This window comes from Lepidothrix coronata, unplaced genomic scaffold, assembly GCF_001604755.1.
Source record: "Lepidothrix coronata isolate B3197 unplaced genomic scaffold, Lepidothrix_coronata-1.0 Scaffold63, whole genome shotgun sequence".
Lineage (NCBI taxonomy): Eukaryota > Metazoa > Chordata > Aves > Passeriformes > Pipridae > Lepidothrix > Lepidothrix coronata.
This window is the reverse complement of record NW_016690243.1, coordinates 1065543-1093101: the sequence shown is the minus strand read 5'-3', so window position 1 is coordinate 1093101 and position 27559 is coordinate 1065543. Positions and strand designations below refer to the sequence as shown.

The 27559-nt window shown below is 36.8% G+C and overlaps 1 protein-coding gene across 1 annotated transcript in view; it reads right to left on the bottom strand.

The window, feature by feature from the left end:
• TFEC (transcription factor EC) overlaps positions 1 to 27559 on the bottom strand; it is a 100653-nt gene that overhangs the window by 47054 nt on the left and 26040 nt on the right. Inside the window, exon 2 of the mRNA XM_017817922.1 lies at positions 228 to 479. Within this exon, the coding sequence (XP_017673411.1) occupies positions 228 to 479 (252 nt within the window). The remainder of the gene's footprint in view (positions 1 to 227; positions 480 to 27559) is intronic.

The window sequence follows — 27559 nt, the reverse complement described above, 5'->3', positions numbered from 1 at the left end:
ATGGCAGCAGCTTAAAAACTTGACCATGCAATAAGCTATTCACAGGCATTCAAGGGCATAGCCCACATAATCCAAAAGAATGCAGGAAGCAAGTGCTGTAACCAAAGGCCCCATGAAAGTAAAGAAAGTCATCTCTTGCCCACTACTAGTACAAGATGGGTCATGTGATGTTTCTGTAGAAGTAGACAAAGCCCAGTTCCCCTTTCCTTTCACCGGCCCTGCCCTACCGCATTTTCGTGTTCGCCTCCAAGGGCCAGCAGCTTGGTAACGGGGCTTTCCGGTGTGCCAATATCACTGACTGGAGGCATGTGTCCGTTTCTGAGAATAGAGGTCACTCCCACAGGCTGGATTGTGTGAGAGTGGGAGAGGGAAAGTGTCTGGCTGGACAGCTTGGTATCAAGGGTCAAGTACTGCTTCACTTGGTGCCTCTGGCTCTGCTGTATGTGGTATCTAGACTGATTTTCCAAGTGTGTTTGTACCTGGGGAGGAATAGAAATAATTGCTGAATTTTCAAGTTGCTAGTATCAGTATTTGCCAATATGCTTACTTAACAATACTTCAAAACAATAGATTCAGTTTTAATAACACTTGGATAGAATTAACAACCTTAATCTTTTTTTCAGTTTTACACACACATTTCTTATTTGTGTACCATTTTCCCTTACACAGCTGAACAAACCCTCTGAATAATTATAAAGAAAAATATAATTAGAAAAGATAACCATGATCCTGAGAAAAGACCAGAAATATGCTACACATTTTTCTCTTCTAATTTAAAAATTATCTTTCTTGAGATTACTACAATCAAATCTACAAGCATATATGTACTCTAAAATTAATATCACAATGTATTTACTCTTTTGTACATGAAAGAGTAAATAAATGCATGAAGAAAAATATAATCCAACCACTAAATATAATATAATAAAATATAATCCAACTTCAAATGATATCAACAGCAGCAGACATTATTTCAGATTATTTGAGGAGTGAAGGACATCATAAAATCTAATGGTTAGTAGATTATCCATCCCCTCCTAGGCACTCCTATTGTCTATTACCTGGCTTTCCTAATCACAATGAATTTAAAGTCTATTCAGAACCAGAAACACCAAGCATGAAGGAAGCCAAAAGCATCCAACACAAATGTAAATATAACACCACCAGTTCCACAAAGCTGAAACAGAAATGAACACTCTGAGAGGGATTTTGTAATCCAGAAAAAGATCCCAATGCACATGTAACTGACTGTACCCCTTTCTGTTTTATACCTCACTGACAAGTCTGTTCTGGGAACAAGAACATAACAGCCTTTAAGAGTTACAGATGCATATTCAAGCTTCTTCAACTGTTCTTTCTAACTTGAGTACACATCATCATGTTGTAAAACTGTGGTAGGGTTGTGCAATGTCTTTTCCCACAGTCACACTAAGTTTACTTTTGTTTCTAATACGTTGCACAATGGTATAACTAGGCCTTCAACATTTTCTGATGGGATTTTTCTTCTGCTAGTAAAAGAACATGTAGCATGTCAAAAGTAAGAAAGAGGACATATTTAGGGGACCTAAAGGAGGCATGAACAGTGTCACTGATTTTCCAGTAAGCAGCAGTGCTACATCTTTTTTGGCCTTCCACTAAGAACAAACAGATGATATCTGTACTCCCAGGCTGCTTCGCCCACCATCAGTCCCAAGAGAAATAATAGGAAAACTGGAAAGAGATTTAATTAATAAATTATTAAAAGATAGGAATATAATTAATGCTAGTCAACATAGTTCTGTGCAAAATAAGCCTTGTCAAACAAATCTACTTCTGCTCTTTGATGAGATTTTAAGTTAGATTGTCAAAGGTAACGATGTAGGTATAATACACTTCAACTTTTGTGTGCCTTTTGACTTAGCATCATTCAATATTCTAATTAAAAATATAGCACTACACAATATCAATAAAGCGTGTTTTAACCAGTTTAAGCACTGGCTAGCAAACATGCATAAGAAAGTGATTAGCTTGGCATCAGAAAGAGGGGTTGTTCAGTCTTGTACTACTCAATTTAACCATCAGAGATTTGGGACCAATGAAAAATATAACAGACTAAAAAGAATAAATATTTTTAGAGCAGTGTTCCCAGTCAGAAAAACACAAATCTGCAAACGCTGGAGGAAGAAATACAGGAGCCATCAATGACGAAAACACTTCAAGCAATAAGTCTGTCTGTAAAGAATTTGGCATCATAACAAACCAACAACTCAGCAGGAGTGTCCCACTGATACTATAGGAAGAAAGGGAAAATAACATAAAGGAAGTAGTGAATAGGATCCTGGCTTAACTCTGCTTTTATTTATGGCTCAGGAGAGATCAATAATGGAAGCCTAAAAATATTTCTACTCTAAACATATTTGAAACATAGATATTGAAAAATGGAAAGTATGTAGAAAAGAACTATGGAAGTAATTGTAGGCTGAGAAAAGGGTGTTTGAATGAAAGCTAAAGAAACTCAGCTACGTTCTTGTCAATTTGTGAAAAAAAATTGTGAAAATCTTGAGAGATCCTGAATGTAAAAGGGACTTTCAGCAAGTACAGAAGAGCTGTGGTAAGACCCACTGGCCACAAGCTGATGCTAGGCAAGCACATATCAGAAATTGTGTGCATAAACACTGAAACACTCAAAAGGAAATGTTCTAACTGCTGGTTTTTTCAAACTGAGGATTGATGACTTTCTGGAAGAGATACAGTAGCCAAATCCAAAATATATTTTTATCATACACATTCTCGGACTCAAAGTTAAGTACTAGAATAATAGTTGAATGGAATACAAAAGCCAGTGATTTTAGAAGAATTAGAATGAGTGGTCTAATAACCCTTTCTGTGTTAAGATTTTATGGATTTTGAGATCTGAGAAACAGTTATTTTAATAGCAAAATTTTCTTTGATGAAAATTTACTCTGAATGTAATAAATGTTTAAATCTCTGCTACAAAATAATAGACTTAAAGATGATCATAATATACTGGACAGAACTCAGTAGACTTCACTATAGTTTGCCATTTATGCTGAATGTTAATTTGTTCCAGTGTTTTTAATAGCTTCTGAAGCAAAATTTCTCATCCTGAGGGGATCATGTCATTTATCATCAGTCCTGAATGCAACACTTCTCTGCAAATGAGTTATGGGGTTTCATGTTCTTTTCAGCCACTGTACCAGAAAATAAGCATCTAATTATGAACTTTTAATTATTAAAATGTTCTCCAAGCACCCGAAAAGTCTAATTCCATTTTAGGATATGAAACACAGTCACAACACAATTTTTGGTCTATTTCCGAGGGCTTTCAAACATGATTTAAGGGTTAGGAAAAAAGTATTTTTAGTTATGAAATAACCCTTTTTAATTTATTACAAATGAATGTCAGTTGTTTGTTTGTCCTGCTCTTTTTATTAAACTTTTTGAGGAAACACTATTTGTAAAACTATTTCATAATAAAATGAAAATTCAATTTAACTTAGGAATTATACACTTCTATTCTATCTTAAGAACTATCACCAAATACAATATTCACGTTAATGTTTAGTTTATAAAAGCATGTGTGATTATGCCAATTAATTACTTAAGTTAAACACAGTAATTAATTTTTAAATGTGAATATTTTTCCTATAGGAACTTTGATCTGACTAGATAAGACCTTCCTATTAATATGCATGAAGAGAAAATACAAAGTAAAAGACATCCAGTCTGGAAACTTACAGCTGTGTTTAGTTGACTCCTTAGAGTAGCTTTCAAGTTAAGAAAAAATTCTCATGTGACTCTAATGCACTATTTTTCATCTTATTTAACCTTTGACGTCATATCCATCAGGAACTTGTGAATATTCTTTCAAGGGTGAAGGGACTGAAGAAGAAACATTCAAAAGTTCATTGACAAAGGCCATGTCTTCAAGAATGGCTATTACTTGTGTGTTTTGGTATCTCAATATCTAAAAAGAGCTGATAAGTATAGATGTGGGGTAAAGTGGGAGCAATTGGAAATTCTCCATCATACTGCCAAGCAGTATGAAAACCAAGAGGAATGCAGTAGCAAAATAACTGCAAAACAGATTTTGCAGAAATCAACGCTGGCTAAGGAAACTTTCTTTGCACAGCATAGGCAGCAGGACAGTGTTTCTCTAAGGAGGAGAAAGGCAGCAGAGCTCTCAGGGCTGTGGCTAATAGATGCTAGATCTTACAGCTCACCGTTTCCTGACAAATCCTCATGCAGGCACAGGGATTTTGATAGCATTTCCCCATTGTGGTATTCTCTAGCACTCACTGAGCATTGATGGAGCTCAGTCCTTTCAGTTATTCCTCTGGGCTAACCTCCTTGTGCAATCAGAAATGAGCTGGGGGAAGCCAACTACCTGCAATGAACAACTACAGAGACATTATCAAAGCAAGTACTTCCATTTGTGCCAGCATACCTGAGACACTCTTGGTTTCTTAATTGAACTCCTGCAGTTAAGATACACATAGCTCTGATGGCTCCTTATCCATCACCAGCTTGACTTCTGAAGAAAGGACCCCTAAGGTCTTAAGGCCAGCTTGTCATGTTTTAAAATGAGTCTCAATGACTTTGTGGTCTTCAGTGGCAGAAAAGAATCAAGTTTTTTAACACTGGACTATAAAAACAGGTTATAAAGTTAAGCAAAGCAAACTACAGGAAGTATTTTTACAAAACTATCCCTTTGATTTAAGTTGGAATTTAAGCTGCAAATCTAAACTGTGAAGAAAACCAACCACTACAGTTAATAGACCACACAAGTGTAACAATGGGTTGCAATCAAATTATGAAACCCCAGCTAATATCTTTACTTTGACTCTGAACAGTTACCCTGGCCATGCTCTCACTGATTCTTGAGATCTGTTTAATACAATAAATCTTTACTGTTTCATTTCCTCTTTATTGCTGGTGTTATTACAGGACAGTGAATATGACTCTTGCATTTCAAGAATGTAAAGAAACTTTTTGTATGGCTAGCTATGTTCTGTATTTATCAACTGCAATAATTAGCACAGACCCATAGAAATTACAGTTATAGCAGCATGGGAAATCCATAACTAGAATGATGCATTTTATTCAGCAAGTTAAGATATCTAAAAGAAATCTACTCCAAAATATAGGATGTACATAACACAGACTGATACATGGATCAGCAATAAGGAAAATTCTTGCAGACGTGAAAGCTTATATTTTAATTTCAGCATTTTTAACCATTTAGATTCAGACGAAAGCACTCAGAAAAGACAAAAGATGACTATATTATGAAATCCACATAGTCTATTTTTCTATCCATCCATAAAGTTTGTACTAAAAGTCTAATATCAGAGAAAACCAGTTGGCAGGTATACTACCTTTACATGTAGATAAGAATAGTTGCAAAATATTTTGGTCTGTTCTTTGATTTCTGATTGTTTTCATGTGGCAGCTATAGTTCTTCACTTGTGTCTAACTTTAAAGGTTAAGAGAACTCAAAAAGAAGTCAGCCTTAAAAAGTATGAAGAGGGATCATTAGGCAACAATTTTGTCACTGCTGTACACTTTTTCTGGCTCCCCAGGTGAGCAGATACTGTATCATTTGAGATTAAATTATGGCAGTAATACAGTTACTGTTACAGTTCAGTTACAGACAGACAAACAACCTTTGAAGCTAGATCTAAAAAGTGTATTTTCCTGGTATGTAAAGGTATGGACATCAAGTATAATGTGGCAAAAAAGTACTAATGGTAAAACTGTAAGAGTAGTAAATAGTACTTTGACATTTAATATATTTCTTGGAGAAATTTCTTTTTGCACTTATTTCATTCCATTTGACCATTAGTGTTCCATTCCATTACTATTTGCATACAACAAGTAACATTTCTAATGCATATTGCAATAACATTGTCATGTTTTGGCTGCAGAAGTTGAAGAAAAATTCAAAGCCTGAACACAGTGAACCTACCTCTGGTGTGCTATTCTTCTTCAAAAATGAAGTTCAAAAGGCTTAGTGAATTTGGGCAAAATCACTGTTTTTGCCTATTTCTAATATACAAGATTCATGTCTGTATGCCAAGGAGACTATATCAACATCCCCCAAAACTGAAACCCATTCGTTGAAAAGCATAGTCAGTTTGTTCAAAGTGGTAATTTCGCCACCAGATGACAGCACTGCTCATTACTAACCCTTTTTGTGTGTGTTTCAGTCCTCCCTCATTTTGAAAACTAACTGTAAAGGGGTATGCACCCCTGAGCCCATGCACGGCAAGAACAGAGGAAACAAAGCCAGAGGCATAAGATGGTTTGGTGAGACAGTCACATCAGGGAGGCTAATCTGTTAGACAAGATACTTTAAGTCTGTGAAGGGTTATAGCTCCTGTAAAGGCACAGACAAAACCAGCTTCAGCCTGAGAAATGTGCTTTCTATTTCTATTTCCTCAATCTCAGAATGATAAAGAGGGCAAGGGGGGAAGCCTTCAAAGTAGGCATCTTAGGTTCAGCTTCACAACACGATTTTTGTGAAATCAAGGCAGCAACATAATTTTCAGCCAGCTTAGGATCTGTCCACAAAGTATGCTTTCATACAAGGCAAGCAGATTAGGTTAGCTGGCAGCAGTAGGTGACGTTTCCATCAAAAATAAGAATGGCACTTCAAGGATAACTATATGAGAAAAAAGTAACAAAAATATTTCATATTAGTTGTTAAGAGCATTTTTAAAAAAATCTACCTGATCCATTTTGTGTCCAAATATATGTTATGGATGTAAGCAGCAATGAGTTCGAGCATGTTCAAGCTTCAGGACGCTGCTGTCATGCTGTTCATGGGGTTCGCAAACATTACCTTTAGTACGTGAACAACAGCTACGAATCAGTGTAATCTTTTGGCAATACACTTCCACTTATGTTCTGAGAGTAGTAGCAGCGGATTTACAGTACATCAATTATGTGACCCTTGAAATATTTTAATAGTTTCATAGCATTTAAGTTTGCCACTATTCTTACAAATAAGTGTTAAATAAGGAACCTGTCTGTCAGTGAAAAAACACCTAATATAACAAGAAACTATAATGAATATAAATGTTTACTTAAAAAATTTTAATTTGTTTTGAGGAATATTTTCTGAACTGTAGGTTTTTTTATATTTGAGCCTGGAAATACACATTTCAGTCTAACACTGACAAACATCTGCTGAAGAGAAGGGAAGCCAGCAATTCATTCAGGGAACACTTACAGCATGCAAAACTCCAAATATTTATATTTTGCTGTACTCCACAGTTGATGGGAAATCTCACAAAAATAGCATAATTGGTACTTTCAGTACTGAACTGAGAAAGCAGTCTTGCCTTTTGACGTGTATTTAAACTAATGTTAGTTCACATTATGTTCCGTTCAGTACTGACTCAATTAGGAAAAAAAAAAAGTAAAGAAAGATTATATCATTTCTAATATGCAACAGATCAAAATTCAATGCCTTTTAAAATTATTTAAATTCTGAAATCAGCCTTTAAAAATTTCTTAGAAAAAGAACTGCTGTAAAAGCAGCATAAATAGAATCAAAAGGCAGCCTAGCAGAAACAAGCACACATCCTTCACTGTTAGAGTTGTATTCTGCAGCATTTCCATTTCAAGTTAGGTACAACAAACATTTGTGCACTTAGAAGACACTATAGAATAGGAGCCAGAGGAGTGATATTAGACTAAGCTCAAACTACTTAACAGTTTTCAGCTAACAGCCACTAAATAAAAACGTTAACAAAAGATGATTGATTTTACTGGGATTGATCAAGAGAAATTCCCATTTAGTTTAAATGAGAGTTCTGTGTGAATATGGAATTAAAGCTTACTAATAGTAAGCCATTACTAAGAGCATTATTTATAAGCTGTATTGTACAGAACAAGTCTTTCAAATGAAATGGTCCTCATGTGAAAAGGAATGTACAAGTTAAAAAGAGGTTGCTAGAATTGCCTGGAAAATTATTGTGATACCTATATATGCATGAAATAATTTTAGTTGAAAGTAAGAATATTTAATAATGATAGCTATTTTAAAGAGTCTTTAGTATTTCGCCACAGAACTTTCAGCAGGGAAACCTCACAGTGTTTGTAATGCAACAAAGTGCTGTGCTGTGAATGTTAATGGTAAGATTTAGTAAGTGAGTTTACTAATATTAACAAATTTATTTAATTATCAAGTGAGTTAATTAGCATTTAGCAGCATAATCAGTAGGTTGTGTTACAGAGAGAAAGCAAGTGCTGGTCTCTTTGGTCTGGCTTAAGAAGTTGGGAGACAAAACTGTGATTCCATCACAAAATAAAGCAAGAACCTAATAGCTTGAATTTTTATCACACAATATAAAGTACAAAAACACTGGTTTGACAGCATCATTACTTACCTGCAGCAGCTGGATTTCTATCAGTTTTATCACCTCTACACAACAGCATCACCCCATAGCCTGGGTACCCAAACACAGTAGGGCAAACAAGAAAAGACTAGTACAAATGTGGCCATGAATAATGTATGTCTGTGTATATTCAGTCTGTTCAAGGGAGAGAAAGGAGGAATGGTCCATAAGGGCATTTCCTTAACTCTGGCTGGAATTGCAGTTAAAGAAGAAGAAACGATACAGCACTTCTAAGGAAAGAAACTTTCTATCTGTGTCTTAAATGCATTATTAACTGAAGAATAGATGCTGAAAGAAATCAATAGCATAATAGTATGACCATGTTAGCAGTTTTCTTCAATCGTTTTGTCACTCTGTCAGCACTGTTGCCATACAAAAGACCACAAAGGCTAAACCCAGATGCAGAATTCTTCATAATGCAGTCTTATTATTATTTTATTCTGAAATGACATAATTATCTCCAACATAAAACACTAGGTTCCACCCAGTTCACAGGCAAAGTTTATTCAGCAATATCTCAAAGTAGTTTAACAACACAATTTACTGAGATTTACTCAAGCTTGTCACCTTTTTATTAGCTCTATGCGGAGTATATGTATAAGACGGCTGTTATTTGGTAACACTCTTCTTTTTCTCAGTCAGGTCCAGATTTTATCCTTATGTTAGTGGCCCTCAGGACCATCCCACTGAATTAACAGATGCATAAATGCTTGCCAGAGTGGGGAAGACTTTCTTACAGTGAACTAGCACAAAGGACAGCATAGGTAAACATGACCTCAGATTGTAGCTGTGCTGGTCTCTGAGATGATTTTTTGCCTTGTTCCTCCTTTGACCACACATGCACAAGTGCACAGCCCACTGTTACAGTCAGAATGGTGTCTTTATTGGTCAGGAGTATCCCTTCCCTAAAGATTACAAAATCCTACTACCTGAAGTGTAAAATTGCTGCTGTCCATCCTCACAGCTGGATCTCCAGTAGAAGAATTTAGCTTGTCACATTAATCCATGAGTCTCCAGCCCAGCTAATTTAACCTGCATTTTCAATTCCTGAAGCAAGATTTTCATATAGACTACTAAAGCTTCATATTCAATTCTAAAGACACATTTTACATTATTGTAGATTTTCTCTCTTCTAAAACTTTTATAGTGCAGTTCAGTTGAAATTTACATTTAGCAAGGTAAATGAAAAGGTCCTTTCCAGTTATGTCACCAACCCACTTTTCTTCTGCATGAAGGTCACTGCAAACCTTGAACAAGAAACTAAGCATAGCACTATCAACAGAGAATACTCAAGTCACCTGAGATTTCCAGATAATATTATCCTCCTATTTACTGGAAAGCTTTGAGACAAGGTTCAGAGTAGTTGGAGGAGCAGGATATGCTGGCTCAGGATGAACAGGCACAAACAAGAACTGAGTTTAATACCATTATGAAAGAGGAAAACACTATAATAATGTAAGTAGAAAAAAATATGTCTTGATAAAAAGCCATCAGAATATGAAGCAACAGAAAAAAAACATTAAGTTCAGTTTCTGCTTCAAAGGTATTTTGAGTATCCCTCTATTCCTAGCCATAATACTTGAAAGCAAAAATAAAGCATTTGAAAAGAAAATATCTGGAATAAAACTACTGTCCTAACTGCAGTTGAGAGAGAGTTAATTTTCTTCTCAGTAGTTGGTCCAGTGCTGTGTTTTGGATTCAGTGTGAGAATAATGTTGACAACACACTGATGTTTTAGCTGTCATCTAAGTCAAGGACTTTTCAGTGGGTCATGCTCTGCCAGTGAGGAGCTGAACAAGAAGCTGGGAGGGAGCATGGCCGGGATAGCTAACCTGAAATGGTCAAAGGGATATTCCACACCACAGAATGTCATGCCCAACATATAAACTGGGGAGAGTCACCTGCAGAGGAGGGCCAGTTGTGACTCAGAGATGGGCTTGGCACTGTTCAGCAGGTGGTGAGCAATTGTATTGTGCATCACTTGTCTTTCTTGAGTTTTATCTCCCTCTCTCCCTCTCTTTTCTATTACAGTTATTAAAAGTACTATTAGTATTGTTGTTGTTATTAATATGATCTTATACTTTGTTTCAATTATTAAACTATTCTTATCTCAACCCATGAGTTGTATTTTCTTTTCTTTCCTGATTCTCCTCCCCATCCCATCAGTGGATGGCAGAGAAGGTGAAGTGAACAAGCGGCCGCATGGTACTTAGTTGCCTGCTGGGGTTGAACAACAATAACTGTAAAGGAAAAGAAAGATTAGTCCATCATCATAATGAAAACTAAACAACCTTAACAAAATAAAAGGAAAACTGGAGAAGAGAAGACTTCTGTGTATTTGCACAGAACAAAGCATCCTGATGTTAGATGTGAAACTCAAGACACCGCAGAAGTTCATAAGCCAGAAAGTTCTTTGCCAGCATGAGCTGGAAATGATACAAAAGACTACCTGCAAAATAAGAAACAGTAATACTCTCAGCAGGGGTTTTTATCATTTTATGGATCCAAACAAGATGTGGTTGTTTTGTTGCTAGGATTTTCTTCCAGATGGTAAATTTTGGAACAGACAGCAGATAGGCAGGCAAATAATTTAAAGCTTTTACTGTTTCATTAAAGCAAATCCCAGTGTTCACTCACAGACAAGAAGGAGTACCAGTAGTACAGTTTCACTGTGTAGATGATGTACACAGAAACTTATTTGAAATAGATTTTATGTCAAAGTGTGACAGGTGTGTGTTCACTGTGCAAAAAGTGCCATGGTTGGGAGGGGAAAGGTGTCTCATGGAAGAGAAGCCCTGGACAGCAGCTAATTTGGTTACTAACCATACTTCAAATACTGAGCAGTGAGGAACATAGGATTTTTTATTTTTTTTGTCTGAGAATTCATTACCACAGAAAATTTCATAATAAACATTTTTTTCTCTCAATTCCTGTACACGGATCTCAATTCCAGTAGTCCTAGGATTTAGATTTCAGTAATGAGAAGTATGTGTTAGAAGAAAGTAGAATTTAGTAGAAGAGTAGAATTTAGTAGAGTAGAAGCTTTAGTAGTTTCCTAAACCTACTTTTAAAGCCCACTATCTGGGAGGTCTGATATAAGACACTCTGGGATTCCTTTGATATGACAGAGGAAAAAGTCTTTGCATAGAACCAAGACAAGTTAAAATGATTCATGGTACCAGTGGCTGCCATATAGTAAAATTCTAAGTCATTTTACTGTAGGCTTCATATCTGGACCCTGTCTCTGAAGGAAATGTGTGAAGGGTAAACAAAAGAGAAAGTCTGATAGGAAGAGGATTGTGGCAAGAAGTAGCCTGCACAGCAGTAGGAAACAGAAATCTACATATAAGCCTTCATATACAGAGATTGTTCACAGTCTCATCAATGATATAAATTCCAGATTCTGTTTTATGGTTGAACAGTAAAATCAATCGGTATTAAAAAAGAGTACGTAGAGTATTGCAGATTAAAAAAAAAAAAGGGAGGGGATGCTTGTAAGTGTTCTCTACTAGTGACCAGTGGAAGTTGAAGGCCATGGGCCGTGTCTCCATCCTCCCAAGTCTGAACTCAATAGCTTTAGCAACACAGTAAATACAGAAGGTAGACACAAAAGCAGCAGGTGATTTGAGGAAGGGGGATGAAAAAGTTGTATTTAATAAACATTAATTCTCAAGAATTCCTTCCATTTTTCTGTTCCTCTGAAACTTTTTGTAGTTGCATAGTTTTTGATTCCACAGGTAAATAGGAGGGGGTTTTAACCTACTTATTTCCAACTCTCAAATTTTCCTTTAGTTAAGTAGCAATTAATTTTTGTCTACTTTCATCCATCTCAATGGAGGTGGGATGGTGAAAGTGTTTGGTTTTGTTTAATCATTGTTCATAGGTACAAGAATGTCTTTATCCTTGCTAATACCCTTCTAGGCCCTGATCCTGCATCTTCTCAGACTTTTTCCATTGTGTTCTACGAAGGGCTTTCACCGATTTCAGGGAAATAGTCACATGGACAATTGCTTGTAGGATTGGAACTTTAATCAGCAGTTGTCAAGGGCATCCTGCATTAGTGAGCTACAAAAAAAGTCTTTAAGAAGTGTGCCATGCTTCAGCTGTTTAATAAAGTAATATTTTATGCCTATTTACATTACTGAGAATTGATTGTAAAATTTTGACTAGCCAAAGGATATGTATGTTGTGCGAGAAGTAAGATGACAAACTGGCATTTCTTGGTTTAAGTTAACATTCTTTAATCACCAGACCTTGTTGTGGCTCCACTACGCTATATTCTTCCTGAATGTACCAAAACAGTCAGCCATTCATAGGAAAACCACTTTTTCCACAACACTTGTCAATAATTTAAATTACAGCAGATTTGCATTCAGAAGTGCTATATATTCCCTGCCCTTGCTAAATTTTCCTTATATGGCCTTAAGCAAAACATTTAATCTACTTTCCTCGACAAATTTGAGTAATAACATCTATTTATCACTGTTAGTATGATTTTCATCTTGGAAAATTTTGAGGGGAAGGATTATTCCAGTCCCCTTGGGACAATGGCACCACCTCTTCACTGGGAACTTGAGTTGAAACACTTCTTCTTCTTCTACTACTATTACTACTACTACCAATAATAATAACAACAGTATTTTATTTACTTGCAGTTAAACAAAACAGACTAAGCAACTTTATTTTTCAAAATACAACATAAGACTTTGAGACTAAATATAAAAATTCAGTCTTTTCTCTTGTATGACAACCAATCAATCTCTCTTAGTAGACTGGAATTCATAGGCAAGACTAGAAATGCAATTATTTTCTTACCATTGTAAGACTGATTCTCCCATGTTATTAGAAAGTGAATTGTTGTATCACAAGAAAATTCACTGCAGCCTAGATTGCCTTTTTTTTTTACTAATGAAACATATTTGTTCTAAAATATTTACAATGTTTTTCCTCTACAAGGGCTTCACAAGAGCATGTAAAGGTCTGGATATAGTTTCTTGTTTTGTCCTTTTATTGATAGAACTTGATGTTTCTATCCTTAACTAGAAATGTCTTTCCTGCTCATGTTTATGCAAAACAGATTTTTTGGAAGAGAAGAAAAAAATAAAAAAAAAGAGGTACTGTAACATCAGAAGAAAACATCAAAGGGCTAGTGGCAACAGGTTTTTATCAAAGTAGTGAGGGAACGCATTAAAGCAACAATATATGTAGCGTACAAATGATAAGTCTATCAAATTCAAATGTCTGATGAATAGAGAGGACATGTTTTTACATGCATTCTTTGTTTTAAAAAAAAGACCTGAACAGTGATTTTGCTTTCAAAACTATGAGAGGAAAAAAAAATTACACTCAGTTCTTTAGGTTGTGTCATTCAATGCAGCTACAGTGGAGCCAAGCCCACTTACCTGATGACAAGTTACACTTTTATATTTTTCAAGATCAGTGTCTTCAACACACACACACAAATATATTTTGGGCTTTTTATTCGTCTTCACTTTTGTACCTGTATGAGAGGTGTGTAACAGAGTACTGAGACTTGGCCTCATAAATAAGAAATGTAGATAGTTCTTTTACCTCAGAACAAGTCTGTTATGAAATGGTGGAGCATGTCCACAAAATATCTTTCTGTCAACCCTGTTTCCCAAAAGTGTTTCAAAAATCTCTAAGTTGGCTTCACTCATTAGGAAAATGCCATTCTTTGTTTCCTGTTTAACCCTAAAACTTGAATTTAAAAACTTTGTTTCTACAAGCCGCAGCACCACGTAATCAAGTCCACAACTGATTTACAGTCTAAACTTGGCCCACAACCCCTGTGCAGAGCACAGCTGCCCGTTCTGTTCAAATTCATGGCTTTTGCAGCCTGCTGTAGGAAAAAATACACATTATGAATCTACTGTAGGAAGACATGGCTCCTAGCCCAGTTTCTGCAGTAGTAGTCAGCTTCAAGCCCCAGATAAGCCCAGAACCAGGCTCTGCGACTTGTGGTTCCAGCAAGTCCATCAGCTGCTCCTAATATTTCACTAATGCTCACTGTCATTAATATACAAAAATAGTCAGTGCATTGATGGATAATAAACATTCACAAGTTTTCCAACTAAAATAACTAGTAGTTCCTACAAAACTAGTTCAGATACTCCAGCAGTTTAATTACCTAGGTAGCCTCATCTCCTCGGACGGTAAGATTGACAGAGAGATAGACAACGGGATAGCAAAGGCATATAGTGCTTTTGGAAAACTCCACAAAAGAGTATGGCGTAATAAACACTTGAAGAAAAGCACCAAGATCAGTGTTTACAGAGCCATAGTACTGTCTACTCTCCTGTATGGTTCCAAGTCATGGGTCATCTATCGCCACCACCTGCGTCTCCTGGAGCACTTCCATCAACGCTGTCTCCGTACAATCCTAAACATCCACTGGTCAGATTTTGTGACCAATACATCTGTTCTAGAACAAGCAGCAGTCACAAGTATTGAGGCCATGTTGATGAGAACACAACTGTGATGGGCAGGGCACGTCTCCAGGATGAAGGACCACCGCCTCCCTAAGATCTTGCTCTATGGTGAACTTGCCACTGGCTGCCGCATGAGAGGAGATACACGGATACAAGGACTCCCTGAAACAACATCTCAGCCTTGGCCATATTGATCACCATAACTGGTCTACTCTGGCCTCAAATCAGGAGGCCTGGAGACGCACCATCTATAACGCAGCTGTCTCCTTTGAGAACACACGCAGGATCACTCTTGAGGAGAAAAGGCAACGCAGAAAGAACCGTGTTCTGCAGAATATACCATCTAAGGAGTCTTTCTGCTGTGCCTTTTGCAATCAGATATGTCTGTCTCGTATTGGCCTCATAAGTCACCAACGTGCCTGTAACAAATGTGGATAGAGCCTTCCCAAATCTTCATTCGCGAAGCCCAGCCATGAGTGAGTGAGTTCAGATACACCTGAGATTAAAACCTAGTTTTGTTATTGGGGGGAGAGGGGTGTATATACATACATATACATATATATATATATTTATTTTTTTTATTATTTTTTTAAGCCTAATTTTAAGCACAGTGTTATGGTGAGAATTTAGGAGTAAGCCTGCCCTTCACAGCAGCAACACGATATACAGGGAGGCATCAGAACAAATAATTTCCTTAATAAGAGACCTGGCCATTTAGTTCATGTACATGTAAAAAAATGTTCTGAGTTTAGTTCCTGGAAATTATTCCTGCTGGGTCATTATTATGGCAGTTATGTTTTCCATGACCCTTGAATCCTGGTCAAGAAGACCAAGGAATAGCTAACAAACGTTCAACATCACTATACTCCCTCTGCATGCCTGCTTCCTCCCCCACTGTGTGTGTAGCTCTGAGTAGGGTGATGTATGGATGCAAAGCAGCTTCTTTCTATTGATTTGCAGCTCTTACAACATATTCTGTGGCTCTGTAGGCTGAAAGTTCGCAGGTAGATGCTAATCCATGTGGAGGTGAAAAGCAATGGATAAAAATTAGCATAGGGACTTTGAAATCACAAACCTCAACTGCTGGAGTTTTATTGCAAAGTGCAGAATTTAGAAAAAAAAGTCTGATGTTCTGCCTTTACTGTGTCATTTTTATTTGCTTTTGTATATGGGTACTCACTTTTTCATTATAGATGTGACAGAGTTAGAGTGTATTTGAATCCTTCAGCAATGTCGAGACCAGAAGACTCTTTCAGAGTAGGAGGTCAAAATTCAGAAAGTAGTTATTATTCTTGAAAACATAACTCTGGAGTTCATGGGAAAACCAGGAGACCTGATTATATGCATCAGATCCCCAGACTGATTAATGCTTACTACAGCAGAGATTTATGGATCTTTCTTTCTAATACCTCTTCTGTGAGCCAAATACAGGGTGATTTTTTGCATATCCTAACTCTCTCATCATAAGTTCTTCACCCATTTATACTACTTCAAAATGTCAGCAGGCCAAATGTGCCCATTACAGCTTATTATTATTTATTAATTGCATTATAGCAGCACAACGAAGCAGGAGTAGAGTGCACAAAAGGAATGAAATGCAGTTCCAGCCCATCATACCCCTCATGCCTACTTTCTGCCATCTTGGCAGCCCAGTACCTTCCACATCTTCATCCATACATCTGTACCACATTATCACTCAGTAGTCATGTCACTTTTAAGATCCTCATGAGGGCCAGAAGCCCCTCATGCTATACATTTTGAGAACTCAGAATAAAATTTCAGGCTCTGTCCCACATCACAGGTTGCTCAGGAGACACAAGCAGCCAATAGTTATGACCACCAGACTGACAATGTGTCAGGTTTCCTGCTTTCTGAATATGACTGGAATTTTTTGGGCTCCTAGAGTGAAACTGATTTTGGAATAAACTCTGAAAGTTTTGTTTCTGTAAGGATTGTAAAAATCCAACATATAAAAGCCCCTTTGTTAAAACTGAGGAAGTCAAAAGGGCTGAGAAATTCATCAAACACCCATTTCTGTCTGTCTACTGGAGTGTTTGATTAGGGCCTCACATATTTATGAAAGACATAATAATAAATACAGCTCTGAACTAATAAGAGAGCAGGAACAGAGACAGGGAATACACATTCAGTCCTATTAATTGCCTTGCTATATGGTCCTCCATTCTTGTGGGAAGTCATGTTTTAGAAACATTCATAGAGATATCCAGCAGAGAACATGATACTCTTTTCAGTAGGCTTACTCATAGACTTGCAAAAGCTAATGAAATAATGTCAACTTTTTACGAATATTCAGAGCACTTTTGTTAATAAAAAAGAAGGTACTATAACAGCCAACCATTATGTAGGCTGGCACCAACTGTTCAACTTTTCTATCAGAAAAAATTAATTGTGTGTGAATTGTTTTGCTCGTGAAAGTGAGATAGATGTAGGAAGAAGTCAGGCAAACACCACTAACACTTGCATCCCACCTCAGACTCCACCTGGAACACCAGTGATTCAATTACTGTGGCTTAACTCTACAACCCACACAATGTTATGCAGCTTTTGCACAACAGGACTACATGGCTAATTTGCTGATTAACATATGCAAACAATTTTTCAAAACTACAGCAGTTTTGTAGACCCACATCTTTCAATATAGGAATTTTAAAACAATAATACTCAATAAAGTTGAGACCAAACAAACTAATGTTGTCCATTTATAGGCTAGTTTGGATCCAAAATTTTATGTGAAGTTTTTTCGCTACTCCTTTCCCTCTCCACTCTCTCTTCCAAATGAGAGCTCTGTCCCTGAGCACAAAGCAAAGACAGACGGACATTTGCAGTATTCAGATTATTGATTTAATTTTTTTCTAACTTGGTCTTACACATTTATAAGTGAGTGAACTGAGTTAAATTGCATTAAAATCTAATAAAAATTTTTTTGTAAATCAAAGTGTCTGTTATTGGTGAGTTTGACTCTTAATCTGACCTTTTCCATGATTATTCTTCCTGTACAGCCCTACCATGTTATCATGCCTCTCTGGGCAACCTGTGCCAGTATTTTACCACCCTCATTGTAAAAAATTTCTTTCTTATACCTAATCTCTTTCTATCCTCTTTTAGTTTAAAACCATTACCGCTTGTTTCATTACAGGCCCTGCTAAAAAGTCTGCCCCCATCTTCCTTATAAACCCCCTTTAATTACTAAAAGGCCACAATAAGGTCCCCCTGGAATCTCCTCTGGTCCCACTCTCCTGTGTTAAGGACCCCAGAGCTGGATGCAGTACTACAGGTGGGGTCTCAGCAGAACCAAGTAGAGTGGCAGAATCACCTCCCTTGACCTGCTTGTCATGTTTCTTTTGATGTAGCCCAGGACAGAGGTGGCTTTCTGGGCTGTGAGCATGCATTTCTGGCTCATGTCCAGCTTCTCATCTACTTCTGAAGTTGCAGATCAATGCGCTTCACACACATGATGGAGCAAAATATTTAAACTCATGTACTTTGAAAGTTACGTTTCACTTCTTTAAGACATTCAGTGCAAGTGAACTGCTTCTTACAAGTGTGGAGAATCACCACTGTGGAAAGCTTCATGGGCTACAAAATACCACAGGCAATGGCCACTCTCAGGAGCACTTTTATCTAGGGGGACGACTGAACATAAGACGACCTTAACTCAGGAATTAGAGGCCATGTGCACACATGGCCTACGAAGATAGCTAGCATTAAATACAGGCCTCTGCTATCCTAGACATGTGTTCATGTCTTGAGGAGTAAGTGTGCTTTGAATTTCTTAATCAAAATTAAATTAATTAATCTTGCTAACTCTCATAGATTCAAGTGACCTGTAACATGAATTGCATGATAGTATTCATTTGATTTTGGTTTGGTTTAATCTTGCTAAACCTAAAAATATGTGCACTTTAAAACAAAGAAACATAACATTGACAAAAGCATGAGAACAAAGGCAATTATAGCAGAACAAAGTCACTGAATCTCCTGTTCTGGATGCAGGTAGCAGCTTCACACTCTGTACAGACACAAGTACTTTAAGGAAATGTGAGCAGAAAGAGGAGTCGGGTATTGATCTTTACCATGCAAAGAGAAATATGAGTGATGCGGACAGAGAGAGCTCCTTTGGACACTACATACAGTGACCACCTAGCTTCATTGAGCTCTTGTGCATACTCTCAATCCCACTGTCAGTTTTTATGCAGATTGCAGTAGTTCAGCATTTTATTAGTTATTATCACATTATGTTATTCTAGTCTTTGTAAAAGCAGTTGAAACATTACTTCCACCAATTTTAATTTCATTTTCTAGAGACATTAATTTAATTCGAAGGGCAGAGTGTTTGTTATGTCCCATCAGCAGAAAAAGAGAGCCCTATTCCATGTTCCAGGTGAATCACTCCTTTTTAAATACTTAAATTTTATGGAAGCCAGTAAAAACTGGTTCCTAAATATATCTTAAGCATCATTGTGGATCAGCATTTTAATCCTGTAGAATTAATTAAATATATATATACAGACATCTCTAATCAGAGTTTGGTTTGGTCTCTTAAACTTGAGTTCCTATGAGTTTGGACAAATCCAGGTCAGTTTAGGTGACTTAAGCTAACACAACAATGAGGAAAAGGAGTCCAGTTTATCTACTTGTCTCAAATTGTGTCCATTTTCAGGTGTTCAGGAAAGTTATTTGATCATGAGAAAAGCCATACAGACAATGCAAATAAGTATGGGATTCATTGAGCTGAAAGTTAGTGACTAGCAACTTCCAGCTGAAAGTTAGTAATGGTAGTATAGGAAGTTCTGAATAGGAGTTCTTTGAAGATGTTTTACATTAGTGTTCCATAACATGCAGTTATGAATATTCCTCTCTTGCACAAATTCTGCATATCTATAGGCATATAAAGATATGCCTATAGATATATAGTGATGTTCAAAAATCTTAAATAACAATGTTTACATGATATTTTTAATTTCCTTGACATTTTTCCTTGCATTTGTTTGACAAAAAGGAGCAAACATCAATGGTGTACCTAGACTTTCAGTAGCTCTCTAACATGCAAATGTAACATAACTTAAAATAAAATCTAACCGAAATTATATGAATTCAGAAATAACAATATGGAGAAGAATAATGAATCAATAGAATTAACTTGAAAGAAAATCTTTAAAATTAAAATCCTTTGAATAAAACTAATAGAAAAATGTGCATAAAAATAGTCAACTTTAAACAGTATTCAAACAAACAGAAAATAAATTGCTTTGATTATTTTCAGGCATACATAATTATGGTAAATCCAAAAATTGAATTTACAAGAGTAAAGTTTTATCAATATGTATGAGGTTACATTATTAAATATAACAGGAAATCTACAGTTTTACTCTAACCATATAGAAAGGCTTTTTATCATTTAAATATGATTTGAAGGAGGGGTAGGTGTTCCTGCATGTTACTGCGCTCTATTTCATCTCTAATTTAACCCTTTGAGCATTTCACAGAATCAACAGGACATATGTGCATCAAAGAAAAAGATAAATTTGATTAATTAAGTTTGGTTAAAAATGGGAGTGTTTCAACTTGCTATCATTTTAGTAACTATAAAATAAAATTCCTGTTGGTGTTTATAGTTGGTTAGACATCTTTTTTCAAGGCCTTCACTACAAAGCAAGAGAAGCTGCAGACCTGGTCAAATGTCTGTAAGCACTTAAGGACATTCCCTTTACCTGTGGGAGCAAAGGCACTTCCAGAATGATTTACTCCAGAGAGGAGAAAACTGATAATTAGGTTCTGCCTTTTCTCAAGGATTCTTTTCAGAAAGTAACTTTCTTTACAGCTGTTGAACGGTTCGTGGGTGCCCTGAGCAACAACTCCAACATCATCTACTCTGAGAGGGAGCAGAAAACAATCCTGAGACATTTGGCACACATGTGACAAAGTTAATCCCAGTTGCATGTGGCTCCCTAAACAGCTACTCTCACTATGGTACCAGCTTCACACCTATCACCACCCATCTCAAGACATTCCTCCTTGAGCAGGGTCTTAAGCACCCAGATACCAGCAGAAGGAACATTTCCAGAAACAAAACTTGAAAATTTCCCAAAATACAGTGGAAAGGCTTTTTTTATCATCGTTAACTGTACTAATGCCAATGAGCTACAGATGCTGTCAATTATATGGGTTTGGAGTTATCTCACATGTGTAAGGTAAATGACCATCCTTAACTCTGTACACACTGTCTGAGATCATGACTTACTATAACTCATTTCATTAAATACTGAGATATGGTAGCTGAGTAACTGAATCCCTTTAATTGAAGTTTATATGGCATCATAATTTATACAACAAAAATTTGAGCTGTCTCTACCAAAGTTTTGCAAGAAAGATAGCCTAATGTTAGAAATTAAAACTGAACAGAGACCACCCTTAGTTTGAGTTGACAGTGGAGTCCAAGAAAAAGTAGTCTGAGTCATGCCATTATTGCTCAAAGTCATTACATTTCACTTTCCTATTTTTAGCCTTTTTTTTTTTTTAAATAGATGTCAAGTCCAGAGACTGAAGATTTAGGAAAGTTAAGATGAAAAATAACATTGAATTTTTTTATTAGAACACTCATTTTAGAACAAGGAGGCAACATTTACTCAATTCACAGTTTAAATTTTCTGTAAGTAAACATCTGGAGTGCAGATGTTTTGCAATTTTATCAACATCTTTCTTTTTTATTCTGCAAATTGTTCCTAATTGTCATTTTTTGAGTTTGCCATCCCATCCATGTTTTTGTTGGATGGTGAGCTCCCTGATTTTCAAACTATTTTCACATTATTTCTGCTTTTCCTCTTTTTTTTTTCCCAGTGTGAAACACATTTTATGTTGACTACTGTCAATATAGACCAGTGACTGCTTGTATTTACATTTACACACCATTTATGATGCAGCTAAAGCAATTGCATTTCTGAAAAAATCAAGGCTAGAGGAATATTTCATACTTCTCATGCATATTGATTACATTTAGGCAATGGAAGCTATGAAGAGAAAGAACAGAAAGTGATCTGAAAGGTACATCTGCATTTCCAATCCATAACCCATGTGCTATAGATTGTAATTTCCACTGATCACTTTCATCATCAGATTATATAATAATCAGAAAAAATAATTCTCCCCCTGTTTCTTTGGCCATTTTCAAATCAGTACAACAGAGAGTCCTGGTGTGTTGTTGAACTGGTTTGCAGTAGAATTGCAATTGGCTTACCACAACCCTTAAACTGGCTCTGAAACTGAAACTTGCTCTAAAACGTGCTGAACATTTTTTTTTTTTTTTTTGAGGGCCTGATTATCTTGCAAAACCTTCAACACTTCCTTTTTCAGAATAGGCTGTAAAGTCTGAGAAATCTTCTCTCATCCTTTATCTCTCCTTCCCCACCCCAAACTTTCAGCTATTGCTTAAGAGTCTAACTTAACAAGGAAGTTCAGAGAAGTAGGACAAAATCAATAACACACTTGATTAAAATTGATCCAAGATATGTGATGAAGAACTTTATCTCAGGACAGTGAGGGTGTATTATAATGCGATGACTGAGGGATTGGATCCCTGTGGCAGATGAAGTGCCTCTAATACAAGCTATGTGGCCATTTAGGCACTTAACAAATCCCTAAGTAAAGTTTTATCTGAGTTTGGTTGGACTTGCTTTAGTTGAGTAGAATTACTCTTCATTTCAAAGTCACAATCCATTAAATGCCAAAAAAGGGGAGAATTATTTTGCACTGCAATATATCACTTCATCCCATAAATCCTTTGTAGCATATCCAGCCATACAGGAAGGTGAAGAGGGGATCCCACTCATGCAAAGGCAGAAAGCTGGATTGAACACTCTCTGAAAAAGTGAGGCTTAGAAACATCATGCAAAACTGAGGAAAACAGCAAATACTTCCTTACAACATGTGTAGCCTGAGACTTGAGAAGAAGCTTCTCCTGTCCTATACATAATTTTTTCCAGAAATAAACATCAACCTCACAGGCTTTGAACACACCTATATAGTCTCTGCCAAATGAATAGTTAATAGGTCCCAATGGGTATGGCTACTTGATCAGCAAGGTTATTTTGCGCTTCGCTGTGCTGGGTTTTGCAAGCATGCCTTTACTGAACCATGGTATAATTATCACTTGTAGAAAAAAGTTTATTCAGTTCCCAGCCTTGTGCCGACAACAGCCTGCAGCCCTGTGTTTTCACAGCTCAGCTGAATTCGTCCCATTGGAACAAGGCCAGTTACAGGCAGATCTAACCACAACTTTGACCAGCCCTGCTTACCTATCATCTGGATGGGCAACATACTGACACAGTCCCAAGAAGCCTCCCAGAGCAGCAGAATGACTGTGAAACAAATCCTGGTCCCCTGTCCATTTGCTCCTCACTGACTGCTTGAAGGTAGTTTTGCAGCACTCCAGTGATACAGCCCTCCTATGCCTTCGTGCAAAATGATCCTCACAGTGTTCTGTTCTCTTTTGGTGCAGGGAAAACAACTGTTTGGGGAAGTTTACAGTCTTGTGCACTGGGAGTAACACTCTATAAAGGTGAAGCAATTTAGATTGATGGATTAAAACACAACACACCAGGGCAACACACAGTTCAAGGGAAATCTTGCCTGATCTGGTTTAGAAACTTCTAATTTGTACCTTCGTTTTCTTAAATATATTTCCATTTACAATTGTGTACACTCTCACATCTGCCTTTGCCCAACACAACCAGTTACCCTGAAGAAGAATATATGTATCTCTAGTAAGCAAGTGTCATTCCCCACAGCTGTTGGTCACATTTTTCTTCTCCCACTCAGCAAAGGTGTTGGGCATTCTTAAGGTTGAGGACCATGTAAGAGGTCAATATGAAGAGAAAAGAATGGCTTCAAATCTAACCTTGTTACCATTTTTTTTCCATGTTTCTTTCATACCAGTGCATGTCAGTTCCAGAATACAAGTTTTGGATTAAATTAGAGAGTTATGTCCCAATTATGTCTAAAACAGGTGGGTGAATTGCTCTGTGCTAGATCTTGGTTCTCCACAATTACAACTGCCTTAGTCCACATGTCAAACTTTTAGAATGACACAGATAAGATGAGCTAACTAGAAGCAGCTTTGTAATATGATATGGGATAAATAACTATCAATTTTATTTAATTAACCTTGATTTAAAATTGGCATCTAAATTACTACTCAGTCCTGTCACCTGACATGGTAGTGTCAGAATACCTTTGAGTATAGCTCTCCAAAAGTCAATTGCTCCCCTCAGCATTGCAGGAAGCATATTGACTTTGATGTGAAAATATACATTCAGGATATTCTTGTGAGGACCACAAAAGTGACAGAAGAATGCCAGTCTCCACTGATCTTATTGTAGATCATGCTCTTAAATCACTTTCAGGCTCTGAAAATTCATTTATATTTTGGACATCCAAATTTGAGAGATTTGTCCACGACTGTGGAGGCAAAAAGACCAAGTACCATTAAATTCTTTAGATACCAAATTATAATTAGAGGTTTAGGAGACAGAGAAGCGTTATTTTTTTTTTTTCTTAGATCAGTGGGTTTTATTTTACTTTCCCTTGGGTATATATTGCTTATATTTAGAATCAGGCTTTTATGGTAGAGAGTTTAACTGTGAATGAATATAGCTGTCCATACATCCATATACATGGACTTAATATCTGTACATACATGATTGTTAAAGTCACTACAGTTCTAAAAATTATTTAATAATTAAATAAAAAATGGATGAGTGAAATGCACAGTGGAAAAGTATGGTGTCATGTGAATATTTTTTGAATAGAGTCTTGCTCTGAATTTGTCAGCAAAACTTCCACTGAACTCGGCAGAAGCTTTGTGTTATAAAGCAGTAAAAAGTATCTACTCTTTTATGTAGTACAACAGACTTAATTATATAAAATAGTGAAATTAAATCTTCTTGCCTCTTCAGAAAGAAGTTTATTAAGTTACTGGTCTAATTTAAACCCGATTAGCTATGACTATAGAAGTACAACGGTTTAATTGTAATATGGTCCAAATGCAGATGGCACTGAAAATATCTTTTTAACCAACCAGTTCCTGCCACAAAAATACACTGCAACTTCAATGGCAGTTAAGATACAAGTGTTAAAATCGATTATTAATGACTGCACAATTAAGTCCTGTTGTGGAGTTGCTGCTCTCGCATGTAACCACTCGAGAAGTGGGTGTTGCCCACCAGGCTCGCACGGGTGCTTGGGCTCTCCCCAGGGCTGCTGCCACTGCTGCAAGGCCCCACACGCTCTCCTATAGTCCCTGAACCCAGGTTAGTCCCTGCCAGCTGGTTGTCCCCACTACCAAGAAGCAGAATGATCTCTGGAGGCGCATAATTGCCTCACCAGGTACTCACCCTACCTCCTCACCCACATCATGAGTGGCAGACGTGACTGAAGAGCTGGATGTCAGTAATGCTGAGGGAAGCAAGCACCAGGGGTTTCACAGCTCCTGCTTCCCTTCCTATAAAGGGTGGGGACAGGGTTTGCCTCTTAAGGAACTACCAGAAATTTGGTTCTATATTTGACTTTCGACAGCTCTTAAAGACAATTGCTCAGGGCAAAGTTTGCGAAACACCACCTTCCTCTCACAAACAAATATGGTTTTTGGATGTGAGCTGGAAATTCTAGGTATTACTTTAGCAGTTTTAAAATTCTCAAACATATATGAGTAAACTTGCCCCAAAAGCTATAGTTTAATAATATTCTGTGTATTGAGACAAAATTAATACACGATGAGATTACACTTTCATCACAGGAGGGAGACTCAAGGAAAAAAAACTTGAATATGGATCAAGGCTTTCAGTATTTAATAGGGCAATTCAGATGTGTGTGGTGTTGAAGATGTGTTTACCTTGGATTGAGATTAAAAAATTTTGTAATCAGGATAGGCTCATATAATGGAATTATTTCCTCCAAATTAAGAATAATTAGAAATCACGCTAAGTTCCCTTAGCCTTTTTTTTATTCTTACAGTAATGCTTATATACTAAAACCTTCAAGGAGGCAATTTTGTCTCTTCAGAGTCTAGTTTTATCACTGCTGTGAGTGCTATGGGCATATTTGAATCTTCACATTCAAATACTTTCAAAGGTGGGAGTTACATCCCCAAGTCCTGTTCGGGGAACACACATTTTCTCTCACACTCTATTATTCTCTGTGTAATGTTAAAGGATTCATCTAACCCTTCATGAGAGTCAGGTATTGAGGTACACATTATGGATACAATGAGTGTCATATTTTCCTGTTTTAATTGTTCTTTACTTGAACGCTGCAAAAATACTTGCAATGGTCTCACACTAACAAACAAGTTTTTATTACATGCACAAGACCAAAAGCAAAGAGGTTGAGGTTCAAACAGCAGTTCACAATTTTTAGTAACAACACTGAATGGAGTTAACAGTGTTTCTGATCTCTCCAAGCAAGGATGAGATCCGATATGCCAAAAGTTGAACAAGGACAAAACCATCAGGCAGATAAAACACTCAGACACTGAAACTGAGCTGCTTGTTTAAGTGCTGAAGATGCCATTGCTATCCTCACAGCAATGCAAAACTTAAAAAGAGATAATAGGGCATGCACTTGCCTTCATCTGAGCTCTGTTCTAAACAAGGACACCCTAGCCCCCCATGGGGTACTTGAAATGCTGAGATGTATTCAAAGCTCCACAAACAACACAACATTCACAGAAGTTTTTGGGTTTTTTTAATGAAAAAAAAATTTGAACCTCCAGTCAGAGAAAATTCTGGCAAATTATATAAAAACCATCATGGAGGAGATCAGGATGGCAGAGGGGACAAAAATGGAAGTCCTGGCCCTGGGGGAGAGAGAAGAGATGGGCTAGTCACGCTCTGCTTGGTAGGCCAAGACAAGTTAGCAGATGCGATATCTAATACATTCTCCTTGGTTGTTCCCTGTTTCTGGCATCCACTTCAGTGATTTCCATAAGAAGTGTGTGGTCAGGATTCTTTTTTCAGCATCCATATTCCCTCCTTTTCCCATCCTTTTCCCTGAGATCCAGATACAATTCCTTATCTGTTTGTTTAAGAAATTCACTTTGTGAGAAAGTATAAACATTATTGATTACAAAGGTCAGCTCCCTCCCCAAGCTAGGAACATTTCTTTTAATCACTGTTCGAGAAATAACTAAATTTAAATGCCATTATTGTAATACTTCCCTGCTGTATGAACCTTTTACCTAAGAATCTCAAAAGGCTTTGTCCTGGTGAGTATTGTTATCTTTGAGAGACTTGGTAATAAAGTCGGTATATGACAGGTTAGGAATAAACTCAGCAACACAGATTGTACTCCCTGAGTCTAATTACTGCCATCCTATACGTTCCCCTTTCTGGCACCTAAAAATTTGAGAAAAAAAATACTATTTTCTCTCCCAAACCAATTTATCCCATATTTTACTAATAATCCCAGTAAGGCACTGTGTAGTGGATAATAGACCAAATGAAACCACACCAAATTAAGATTAAAAAAATTGCAGCAAAGAAGAATCCAGATTTTGTGAAGTTTACAGCCTTTGAGATATTCAAACACATAATATCAGCCAAATGAAGACTCTATTTAGAAAGCATCCTATTCTTAGTCAGACATCTAAGATTACTATGAATGCCTTTTTTACAGGGAACAGTGATTTGAACG